At 62.8% G+C, this 12,517-nt stretch overlaps 1 protein-coding gene across 1 annotated transcript in view; it reads left to right on the plus strand.

Annotated features, from left to right (window-relative positions):
• Window positions 1-24: 24 nt before the first annotated feature.
• RTN4R (reticulon 4 receptor) overlaps window positions 25-12,517 on the plus strand; it is a 23,672-nt gene continuing 11,179 nt past the window's right edge. Inside the window, exon 1 of the mRNA XM_012654960.1 lies at window positions 25-233. Within this exon, the coding sequence (XP_012510414.1) occupies window positions 212-233 (22 nt within the window). The 5' untranslated portion in view covers window positions 25-211. The remainder of the gene's footprint in view (window positions 234-12,517) is intronic.

The following is a 12,517-nucleotide window of genomic DNA, read 5'->3' on the forward strand; positions in this document are numbered from 1 at the left end:
CCCGCCAGTCCGCGCCGCCGCCCTCGCCCTGCGCGCCCGCGGCCCGAGCCCAGCCCGAGGCGGGCAGAGCGGAGCGCGCCGAGCCTCGTCCCGCGGCCGGGCCGGGGCCGGGCCGGAGCGGCGGCGCCTGGATGCGGACCCGGCCGCGGGGAGACGGGCGCCCGCCCCGAAGCGACTTTCGGTCCCCGACGCGCCCCGCCCGACCCCTACAATGAAGAGGGCGTCCGCCGGAGGTGAGTGGCCGCGCGGCGCCCGAGCCCGGCCGGCAGGGGTGGGGGCAGGGGCAGAGGGGCGGCTCGACCCTCCCGGGGCGCAGGGCCCGTCCGGGGCTGCCGAGGCACGGGGAGCGTAGCCGGGCGGACGGGAGGGCCACCGCAGTGCTGCGCCGGGCTGGGGCTGCGGGCGCCCTGGCCCAGGGAGGGCGGAGCCGGCGGCAGCAGGAAAAGTTGCCGCTTCCCGGGAAAGTTGACGGCCACGGTGGGGCCAGGGGTGGTGGTTCGGGGGTCCCTGAGGCTGGCCCAGGTCCGGGGTGGGGGCTGCGGGCTGGAAGGGCGTGGTCTGGCCTCGGAGCGCCCCGCTGCGAAGGGGTTAATGAGCGGGATTTGCTGAAACGTGGGTACCGAGCGGAGGTGGGGTGTCGGGCTGCCTCCACCCCCGCTTCGCCCGGAACTCAGCCCAGAGCCTCCTGTTTCTCTGAGGTCAGGCCGCAGAGGGATGAATGGGGGCGTTGGCAGCCGTAGAGGGCGTGGGGCACAGGGGCGTCCCAGCGCCGCCTCCCCAGGGCCGGCCGTCAGAGAAGGCAGTAGCGTCCCCCCATCTGCAGCCTGAGAGCCCCTGAGGGACTTGGCTGAGGGGCGCGAGGGGCGGTGGTGCTCGCAGCATCCCATTCCTGGCAGCCCTCCTGGGACCCTTCCCCCAACCCGGTGTGAGGTCCGGGAAGTGGGGGCAAGGGAGGGTGGGGTCCATGTGAGTTAGGGCGCCGTGCCTGGAGGGTGCTTCCCAGGTGCCCACCAGGCCGCCCTGCTGCTGCGGCAGGCTGCACACGTTTCCTTGCACGTGCACGTGTCTACACGAGCTGCACGCTTGGACAGGGCATGTGCACATGCACACCACTGCTGCCCCAGTATGCACACGCACAAACACTGTCGGTGCACACATGGACCATGTGGGCGCACATCCGTGTCCTCGCCCCTGCCTGCACGCCCACGGCCACACACATGCATGCGTGCAGCCTGCCTGCCACAGTCTCCACTTGGCACCTGCTGGGGCCCCTCTAACGAAACCCACTCCCGCGCCCACATGCTCCTGTGTTTGGGGGAGGCTCAGGGCAGCTGGGGCCACAGACAAGGACGAGACACCCTTAGTGCCACCTGTCTCTACCCCCCGTGTCCCCTTCACAGCCCCTCGGCGTGTGTGTGTATGTGTGTGTGTGTGTGTGCATGCGTAACTTCATATGCGTCTGCACGTGTGTGTCTATGTGTGTGACCAGGTGTGCCTGTGGCACATCGGCATATATCTCTGCCTCCGGGAGTCAGTGCCCCTTGTCTGCCCAAGCGGGCTGTGACCGAATCTGGAGCGGAGGGCCTGGAATGTGTACTGGGGGCTTGTGGAGTGCCCCCACCCCCAGGTGTGCGGTGCAGAGTCTCCCAGCCACTCCCCGCCCACCAGTGCTGGGGCAGTGGTAGCCCATGCGGGGCTGGAACCAGCCTGGGCAGGGAAGACCCATTTCAAACCTTAAGGTCAACACTGAGATAAACAGGCCAGACCCTGGGCACGCTCAGCCACCACTGCAGCTCGGATGACTGGAGCAGGTGACCTCAGAGGGGCCTGTCTCCAGTGCCTTGCTTTCTCCATGGCCGGGACCTTCTCGGTGAGGGTTCCTATGTGGTCTCACCTGCTTCCGGCTGCGTTGAGCACTGAGCAGACCCACCATGCCGGGTGAGGGGTGAGGGCGCCGGTGACCCACTCACACTGTGGGGAGGACCCCCGGCTGCGGGCCACACCTCCTGCTAGAGTGGGGACAGGCAGGGCATCCTAGCAGGACATGTGGGGGTGAAACATGCCAACGAGGGGCAGCTGCAGGCGGGCCCTGTGAGCAGTGGGGCTGGCCACTGCTTTTTTCTGAGCCCCGGTCATCCCATCTATAAAGCAGGCACTGTCCCCATCCTGCTCCAGCGAGGTGAGGAGGAAGTGAGCCCCTGTGCCAAGACCAAGTTGGGTGGAGGTCAGCACCTAGACAGCCGTCCCCCTGCCCCCGGCAGAGGGGCACGCGCAGGGCCTGGCATGGCAGAACTGGGGCCCGGTTTGGGTCTAGGCTCAGCCACCTGCTGGCTGTGTGACCTTGGGTGTGACAGGTCACCTCTCCCTGCCTCAGTCTTCCTCACCTGTGACACTGGCCAGTAACTGGGGACTGTTGGAGGCACTTTGAGGCTGAGGCCCTGTGAAGTCAGCCCAGCTTCCCCCATGGAGTTCGGACTCCGATGCTTCTGCCTTCAAAATGCCCAAAACACCTCCACCCTCCACAACCACTCCCACTCCTTGGGGATCCTCCGGAACCCTGGTGCTGCCCATGGGGCCCCCCCACCTACCCATTCGAAGAAGCGGCAGTTAAAGCCCCTGGAGTCAGGCAACTCAGCCAGGGCCACAGGTGAGTAGAGTAGGGAGCTAGATGGGGGGGCGGCAGGGTGTGGAGGCACTGAAGGGTGTTTCCCAAGGTGGGCAGCCTCCCTGCCCTGCCCATCACCAGCTGGGTGCCTGCAGGACCTCTAAGCCTCAGTTTCCTCATGCTGAGGTCCTTCCGTAAGGAATGGCCCTCTTCCTGTGGTTATGCAGTGAGAGGAAGGGGAGAGGAATGCGAGGGGAGTCTGGGCCAGCAGGTCTCAGCGGGAGAGGCTCCCCCACAAGGATGGGCAGGGACCCTGGAGGGTGGAGGAAGGTCCTGCTGTCCTGGGAGGCTGGGGACTGACCATGGAGGCGCCCGGGGTTGGTTTGCTGTTGCTGCTAGTGACAGACTGTTTGTGAGGGGCAGGGCTTGTGCCACACCCCCACCTCACTGCCCACTGACGACACAGCCCCCAGCGCCATCCCCTCCATGTCCCCCCGGCCTTGAATTCGTGGGCAGCCAGTGCAGCACCAGGAGGGTCCGGCTGGCGAGGCCAGGCTGGGCAGGAGGCAGAGGGAGCCCTCCTGCTGTCCTGGCCTGGGGCCCAGAAAGTCCCCCTGGGAGCCTCGGTCTGTGCATCCGGGAAAGGGGTGAGGAGAAGGGAGCACAGGAAGCAGTTCCAGGGTGACCTGGGTGAGTGAGCCAGGGTGTGACCCAGTGTGTGTGACAGGGCCAGTGTGTGAGCAGCGACCCGCCCTGGCTCTGTCTCAGGTTACCAAGGGCTCCTGGCACTTGGCTATGCTGGGTCAATCAGTTCATTCTGCCCTCCCTGCCCGCCACCTGCTGAGCCATGACCTCTGACCCCCGGGCACTCAGAGGGTCAGGCAGTGCCCCTGTCCTGCAGCCTGCTGCACCCACACCCCAGCCAGGTCTCGCTGGCACCTTCCAGCAGCGACATCCCAGAGACGGCATTTGCTCCCGGCCATCCATTCACTCATTCATTCGTTCCTGGCCTGTGAAATCATACCCTGAGCCAGGCAGATGTGGTCCTTGCCTTCATATGTTTCTGGGATTAGATGCGTTAAAGGACAGATGGTCACAGAGTGGCAAGGGCAACCCCCGCTGGGGTGGTGGGCACACAGTCTGACCCCCTGCAACTCCTTGCACAGTCCCGGGGCCCAGCCGGGTCCCAACACACCAGACGTTCTGTGCTGCAGTGACTTCTTTTATCACCGTATTTTTAACATTTTGCACATTGGGGACTGTTCTTGTGCATCATGGGTTACCGGTGCACGTGGAATCCCTTCCTGAGAATGCGCCACCATTTATTTACCCAAACCTGCGTCGGCCTCCCGCACTGCCCTCAGCCATGTACTGGGCACAGGCAGACACAGCTCCACATGCCCACCCCAGCATGCCCTCAGCTGGCATCTGCCAGGTCTAGGGGCTGGTCACGTGCCCCTCCCCCTGACACTTGGGTCGACTTCTGGGGATGGGGCATGGGGCCAGATCCCATGCCCCTCCCAGGCCCGCTGAGGCCTTTGACAAACGTGGGTCCGCCACGTGAGCGATCACAGTGAGTGGGATTTGCTTCCGCTGTCGACCCGGATTCCGGCTCTGAGGATGGCCATTTGTGCAGCGACCACCACCTCACTCCTGCCCACTTCACACAGCCTCTGTCTGGCCTCCCCCACTATGGCCTGCTGGGGGTGATGGTGGCACCATCCCACAGCTGTGTGCCATCTGATGGAGGCAGCCCACGGCTGGCAGACCTCCCGGAGTGGCCTCGGGGAGGTGCTGAGTGTGTTGGCCCAGGCGGGCCTGGCAGGCAGGGAGCCCCACGGGCATGTGGAGCTAGGCTGAGCTGGGATGTGGGGTGTCAGGAGCTGACCCACCCTTGTTCAGAGTAGCCCGCCCTGTGCCCCTAGTGCTCCTGGGTCTCTGGTCAGCCGCCTGGCATTCTTAACTGGCCGTCACGGATCATGCTGCATGGAATTGCGGTTCCTCGAAGTGTTGGTGGGTATTGAATAAGGGTGAAGGGTTTTGTGGTCAAATTTGGGGCCCACTGGGTTAAATGGTATCAGCAGAGCTCCTTTTCAGCAGGGCATTTTAGGGCCTCGGTTGTGGAGTGGGGTGGGCAGTGCCCTCTCTGACAGACACCCCATTTGATGTGTTTCAGGGCCTGGTGTGCCTAGGAACCCATTTTAGGAAACCATGGCTGAGGCCCCTCGGAAGGCCAAAAGGGGAGATCTTTGGGCCCCCAGCAAGGGCCCCAGGATGGGTGGGCTGTCCCACACAAACCCCGCACCCTCAGGGCACCTGGTGGGTGGAGGGACCACTGCTTCTCCCAGCAGTGCGAGGCAATGTGCAAATTTAACCTTTGGATTTATGACTCTATTTCTTTGCAGCAAATGTCACGGGAAATGTCAGGCCAAGGCTGAAGCTGGGTGAGGGACCCGTTGAGGAGGGGGTAGGGCTGAGCAGGCTGGAGTGGGGCTCCAGGGCCCTCACCTCCTCCCGGGAGCCCTCTCAGATTGCCTGTTGCCTCCCTGGGTCCCCAGCACTGTGTCTTCAATTGGTCCTGGCCATTGTGACCTTGTTGAGGTGTTTTCTTTATTTGCCTCCTGCTGGGACCTAGATGGGGCTAGCTCGGGGACCTGCCGGAAGTGTGTCCCTGGGTCAGTGCCCTCTGGGTAGGAAAACGCTCCCAGTCCTCAGGTGTGGGGTGTGGGGCTCTGGGTGGAGGTTGGGGGCTGAGTGCAGGCCCAGGGCCAGGAAGGCCCTGCAAACAGTAGGTGCTCAGCAAAGAGCGAAAGGCAAGGAGTGGATGTGGGAGGTCGAGGTGGATTCTGGGTGGGAGTCCACAGCCCCCGGACTTACATGGCCCCCCCCCCCGGTGCCAGATACCCCAGGTCCTGGCAGTCTGTCAGCGATCAGTAACCCACTCCCTGCCACGTGCAGGGCCCGTCATGGCGGGGGCTCAGCTGCCTAGGCTGCCTCTGCAGCCTCATGTCTCCCCTGCACTCGCAGCTCCCTCCCCTGGGCATCCCGGGCCTCCCGGACAGCATGTGCCTGCATTTTGTCCTCTGTCCCCAACATCCAAGGCTGCGTCCCAACCTCCTGACTCTACCCATCCCCAAAGGCACATCCAAGACCAAGCTGTCTATCTCCCCATACACCCCTCCATCCCACCCTGAAGGCTGCCTCAGACAAGCCCCCGCCCAGCCTGCAGCCACGGCACCCCCGGCCACCTGCCTGCCTGCTGTCTGGTCTTCCATCCCGGGCACTTTCCTAACACGTCTCTAGCCAGGCCCCACCTGCCCACTCCGTGAGGAAGCCACAGCACCTTCATTCTCAGTGCCTGAGCCAAAGGGTCTCATGTAAGCACCCTCCCCTCTGTCCTCGCAGGGGAGCCCCGCCCTGTCCCCTCCCCATCTCCCCTTGCTCCACACAGGCTGGCTGAGGTGGCTGCTTTGCTACGGGGCTCCAGAGCCGGCCATGTACTTGGCAGGCCACCCTCCATCTGAGCCTCCCTGCACGACCCTGGATGTCGTGAAGCTGGAGTGGGTAGCCGGGGAGTCTGCCCCGGGGCCTGGCAATGAGGGAGCTTGCGCGAGCTGGGGGCTCCTGGCGGTCCCAGCTCCTGGGGCCCCTTCCCACTCCGGCTGGGACCCTCCCACGCCCCTTCATGCCCGCAGCTGAACTAGCTGTGGAAATGGGCTGGTGGGGGGAGCCCCCAACCCCCAGGGCCTCCCAGATCCCAGGGCCTTCCTGCCTGCCCTGCCCTGGGGGGTCCAAAGTGGAACCCAGGCAAGTGGTGGGGATGGGCGTGTGGGCTCTGCCAAGCTCCCTGGAACAGGAGCCTCTGCCAGATGGTGGGAGGCACAAGGGAAGAGCTACTGTCAGGGGCTGCCCCTCCCTCAACAGTCCTGCCCTGGGGGTCCTGAGGGAAGGCAGCCACACCATCGTTATGCCATGAGTCCAAGTGTCAGCAGGCGAGGGGCTGTGGTGGGATGGGCGTGTGTGCATGGGCTCCAGGTAAGGCTGGCAGCTGGGGAGTCCTGAGGGGAGGCTGGGTCCATGCAAGTGGGTTTCCACTTCTCAGGTCCTCAGGCAGGAGCCCAGCCACAGGACCTTTTCACTGACTTGGAAATTTGTTGTTTGGAGGCTTCTGGCCTGCCAGTCCACACTGGCCTCGTGGTGTGGTGGGAGGGGCCGTGTTTCTGCCTGGTCCTCGGGCAGGGTGGGGCCCAGTCAGGGGGAGGGCGGGCCACCTGCCCCCAGGGTGTGGCCTTCACCCCAGATACCCCTCCGTCCTCTTCACCCCGCCAAAATGTGGCTAGAAGCAGGAATCATAGAAAGGGCAGTTGGCAGGGATTGGGGAACTCCACAGGCCCAGGCCTGGCCAGCCACCAGCATGGCAGTGGAGGGAGGGTGTGGCGCCAGCCCAAAGGCATGCAAGAATTGCCCCACCTGCTCTCCTGGCCCTGCCTGCCTCCACACTGCACCCGCCAGGAAGCCGGTAGCCTTGGTGCTACTTCACAGAGCCCAGCCGAGTCCCTCCCACACGAACTCCACTCTCTCTGTGTCCCTCCATCCGCCCTAGCTGAGGCCTCCTGGCTCCCCCTGGACACATCCAGGCCCTTCGTCCTCAGAGAGCACAGAGCTGGCCAGTGTTGTCCTGCCCCACCCTCACCCCCTTGTCTCCTTGAGGCTGTGTGAGGGCAGTGGCCCCTGAGCCTGGCAGGGACCAGCCTTTTGGGATCTCCTTGGGGGCCATAGACGAGTCCCCCAGGGCCACCTGAGGCAGCAGCAGGACTGCCGTTGCTCCCCGGGCTAGGAGTGCCCCCTGCCCCACCTGCAGGGGCTCCAGGGACTGCAGACCTGAGCATGGCTGGCCGGTGAAGCCACAGCGTCCCCAGGGCAAGGCCTGCACCTCCCATCCCTGGCAGGGTTAGCAGACACCCCACATGGGAGGGCGAGAACCAGGCAGGTCCGTGTTGGGGTGCTCTAGGGGCACTGGCTTCTCCCTCTACTCTCTTGGCAGATTCTTCCTGGTGTCAGTTCCAGGCCAGCCGCGTGCTGGGCAGGAGGGACTCTGAAGTTCTCGTGATGTGCTCTGCCCCCAAAGCACCCCAGTTTCCAGGGAGATGCCCCAAAGCCCATGAGGTCTCCAGGAGTGCTAGCATGGCTGCTGGGCTGGGGGGAGGACCCTGAGGCTGGCCCCCCCACGAGGTCCCCCTGAGGCCACGCTGGCCCCAGGCCTTAAAGAGGAGCTGGCGCTGCTGGCTTTGGGGTACAGCGGTGGGGGGTGCCTGGCAGCTAGAGGCTAAGGAGCAGAAGCCCCTGTGAGGTGGGTGGGGCAGCCCTGGGCGAGGCAGAGGGAGATGGGGGCACAGATGAGGAATGTGTGGGGGCCCAGAGGGTGCAGAGGGAGGGATGGAGGCTGTGGGGGTGGACGGTGGGGTGAGTCCCCCCCAGCCCCAGGGAGAGGCCGCCTGAGGCTCTGGTGCTCCCGGCGGCCTGACACGTGGCCCCTGTACACCCGGCCGTGTCCAGGCTGTCTTTCATCTCTCTGCCTTGGCCCCAATTTGTGTCAGCCAGAGGCTGACACAGGGACAGGTGTGACAAGTGTCTGGCTTCCTGTTCGAAAATTGGCAAAAGAAAAACTCTCCCCATAAAGGTATTCCATCTACATACCTCCCGGATGTCACCACGAGGACCCGTCACAGCCCAGACAGATGGCGATCCTAATGGACTCCATTCTTCACCTGCTGTCAGAGTGGCGGCCGGCCCCCCCGGGTGGCCTGAGGAGGGCAGTGGGTGGTGGGTTCTGGGTGAGGCATCAACCTCCCTGTGGAGCTGTCCCCAATGTCCTAGCCTGTCCCCACCGCTGGCCTGTCCTCACCCCTGGCCTGCCCAACAGGGACCCCAGGGGCAGGTGGCCCAGACATCAAGGGCCCCAGGGGTCCCAGCACCTCCACCATCCTAGCTTTAGGCAGTGCATGCCTGACCCCAGCCTGGGTATGTGGCAGGAGTCCTGCACCCCTTCCTGGCGGAGGCATCGCCCTGGGATGGGGGTGGGGGATGCAGCATGTTGCTCTGCAGTGGGGGGGAGGGGTTGCTGCAGGCCTGCACCCTCCCAGCCCAACGCCCACTTCCTGCCAGGCAGCCCCATATTCATCCTCCCCAGCTCGCTTGGGTTTACCCCACCTGCCACTCAGCCTTTCTCTGCCCAGGGCCACAGTAGGACACCAGCAGGCCCTTCCTAGCCGCAGTGTGGCTTTGGAGGCTGTGCTTTCTCCTCTGTAGAGTGGGGTTGGTTGTCCTTGGGGGCGACATGAAGTGCTTCCCCAGGGAGAGGCCCAGGGCGGGCTGCCCCATCCTGGGAGGGTGGGCTGGGAATTCCCTGTGTACCCACCCTGAGCTGTGCCCCCTCTACACACGGCTTTTGTTGTCTCCATTTTCCCTGGAGGGAATGAGTTCTGAGAGGCTGGGGGGCCTGCCTGAGGCCCCACCCAGACAGCGCCAGGGCCCAAAACCCTGACCTGTTCTGCAGGGCCGACAGTGGTAGGCGGGACCCCATACTGGGGGGCTGCTGAGGGCTCCTGCTGCCGCAGCCTTCCAGCTGGTCCCGTGTCAGCGCTTGAGGCCAAACAGAGCAAACCAAACACATTCTGGATTTTACCAGATTATCTCATGGTAGAAAATCTGTAAAAATATACCAAAGTTTGAAGAAAGAAGTATCTGAGTCAGCTCAGTCTGCTATAGCAAAATGCCATAGGTTGGGTGTCTCAAACAGCACAAATGTATTTTCTCACGTTCTGGGGGCTGGACGTCTGAGATCAGGTGCCAGTGCGGGTGGGTTCTGGTGAGGGCTCGCTTTCTCTGTGTCCTCACGTGGTGGGGCAGGCGGGTGGGGAGAGAGGAGCAGGGGACACTCTCTGCTGACTCTCTGGCCTCTGCTTCTAGGCCACTAATCCCATCGGGAGGCCCATCCCAGGGACCTCATCTAACCCTACTCTCCTCCCAAAGGCTCCACCCTCAAATGCTGTCACACTGGGGGTTAGGGTTTCAGCACATGAATTTGGGGGACACATTTAGCTGTAACAGAAGTGAAGCCACTCATGGTGCCACTCAGAGAACTCACCCTTGGCCCTGGGGAGCTGCAGCCACACCTCCTGCAGGGAATGTCCGTGCCCCGAGGGCTTGTGTCGAGGCTCTCCCAGAACTGGACGGCCTCTGGGAATGCCACCTCCACAGCTGCACAGAGCCTGCCACTTGCCCATCGTGGTGGGCATTTACTGCATTCACATGACAACATTTGCAGAGCGCCTGCTCTATGCCGGTCACCAGCCGTGGTCTGCTTCTGTGGAACCCACAGCCCAGGGGGCCGATACTGACAGAAACAAGCCACACAGAGGCCTGCTAAGGTGACTGGTGTGGGTGTGGGGTGGAACAGACACCTTGGCAGTGGATGGAGGGTGGAAGGGTGTCAAGGGGACCCTGGAGTGGGCCCACCCAAGAGCCCTACCCAGACCCAGACCCATCCCTCACAAATGAGAGACGTGGCAGTCCCTGAGCTAGGCCAAGCAGCAGGGCTTCGGAGCGACCCAGGCTCGCTGTCTGCTGCAGCCACAGCAGGGGGCTGGGAGGCCGCTGGGAGCAGGGCGCTGGCTGCCCAGTGGGCTGCAGGCTTTACATACGTGTTAACGGGGAGACATGCTGAGGCCTGGGCCAGTGGGCGGGGGCAGGAGTGCTGCGAGATCATTTGGTTATTGGGGAGAAGGCACAAGCCTCTGCAGGCTTGATCACCCAAAGGCATGGAGGCCATCTGGGTGCCAGGTGCCCTCTGCGGGGTGAAAGGTCAGGCTGCCCCAGTCCTAGGGGGTTCCATGGGGGGGCTGAGTGCAGCGTGGCCTTCAGATGCCCCAGGACCCCTGATGGCCCTGTGGTGGCCCCCAGTGCAGTCTTGGGCTTGGGGAAGTCTGTGCCCTGGGCTTGGTGGGGTGGGTCCTGGACAGGAGCTGAGGAAATGAGGCCGGGGGTGCCCGCCTCCTCCTTCCACTGGCCCTGCCCCGTGGTGCGTCAGCCTCAGGAAGTAGCCAAAATACACTGACCTCCTTTTCGAGGAGGCAGCAGTGCCTGGGCTTCCCACCCTCGCGGGTGAGAAGCCGCCAACAATTTTCATCCCAAATTGATTTCAAATAAGGAAGAGTGATCACACACGATCATGCAGGAATGATTTATCACTTATTAACAAAGGAGCAGTTACTTACTCACATCACCCCTGCCTGCACCCCTGGTTGCAGAATCGCGTTGGGGGCTCTCTGGAAGCCGAGAGAAGCCTGTTTGCACTAGGCCAAGGTCAGGGCCCAGGGGCTGAGAACAGACTCCAGTGTAAGGCAGTGCCTGCCAGGCCTGGCCAGGGCGGGGACTTGGATCCGTGACCAGGGAGGGGTGCCTGCGGCCGTGAGGGCACAGGAGGGGCGAGGGGGGCGTCCTTGGGTGTGAGGGCTGGGCCAGGTGGGTGCGGAGGGCCATTTGCGGGAGGGCAGCGGGTGCCCGGCCAGAGCTGCCGCTTCAGGTGTCAGGATTGCAGCGGCTGCTGAAGCCAAGAGCCCAGCGTGTCCCAGGAGCCCCAGACGTGTCCTCGGCCTCCCTCAGCTGAGCAGGGGCTGGCGTGTGGGGCCCTGTCTCTGTACCCGACGCCAGACGCCCTGGCTGTGCATCCAGGTGCTTCTTGAGCTCTCGCCGGCCCTCCTCCTCCCGCACCTGAGACACCTGCTTCTAACCCACATTTGTCTGTGCCTTCTGGAAGATACCTGTCTTTCTTTTTTTGTTTTTATTTGTTCTTTTTATTTATCTCTGTTTCTGAGAATTCAGTGCCAAATACGCAGCTGTTTTTCAAAACAGTAACATTTTGGTCAACAGGTTAAAACCTGCACCCAGCCCTCCAAGGCTGGTCTTGCAAGTCGGCTCGAGCCCCGTCTCCCCAGGTGGCAGCCACCGTTGTCCCGTTCTCTGGTTTTGCCATTGGTCACCATCACAGTTCCACGCCTCCTACCCCAGCCCCATCCTCTCGGCACACACCCCTGCACGGTTGTCTTGCTGCCCCGTCAGTTAAATTCGCAGCTGGAGTTTCCCAACCCAGGTCACGTAAACGCTCTGCACTGTCCCACCACGGGTGGGGTGGGGGCGACCTTCCCTCTCTTGCGGGGCCTTTTGTTTTTTCTGGGGTTTACAGTTGGCTTTGTTTTTTTTTCCTCTTGTCCCTTCTGCCACACTCACAGGCTTATTCCTCCCCAACACAGGGCTTCTACTGGGGTCTCATCCTTCCCTGGGGGAGGCCTCACCCCAGGCCCCAGCAACTTCCCTTCACACCTGCTGGTCGCAGCCGGTGCTTCCAGGGGCCCCCGCATCCTCCTTCTGGGTTTACACCCTCTTTTTGGCTGAAGCGCAGCCACAACTAGCTCTCTAAGGAAGGCAGAGTGAAGAGTCATTCTCAGAGTCCTGCTGGGTTTGCAGGTCTGTGTGCAGGCAGGACAGACCGGGTCCCGACTCCCACGTGGGACTGAGTTCGCCCTCCAAGCATCGCAGTCTTGTGGTCTCCTGGCATCAGTGCACTGTGGTGCCCACGGCCACTGCGTCTTCACAACCGTTTTCCTCCTGAGCTTCAGACCTCCCCTGACCCCTTCAGCCCCAAAATTGCATTGTGAGCGCCTGGTGGAGGGCTGGGTCCTCAGCACTGGGAGATTTTCTGGTATTATTTCATTGATAACTTTTGCTCCTCCATTTTTTCTGTTTTCTCTTTCTGGAACTCCCCTAAGACAGATGTTCGACCTATATTTATCTTCTGAATCTCATTCATTTTTTTTCATTCTTTTTGTTTTTCTTTCTGGAAGATTTCCTTGA

The sequence above is a fragment of the Propithecus coquereli genome, unplaced genomic scaffold, assembly GCF_000956105.1.
Source record: "Propithecus coquereli isolate 6110/MARCELLA unplaced genomic scaffold, Pcoq_1.0 Scaffold456, whole genome shotgun sequence".
Classification (NCBI taxonomy): domain Eukaryota; kingdom Metazoa; phylum Chordata; class Mammalia; order Primates; family Indriidae; genus Propithecus; species Propithecus coquereli.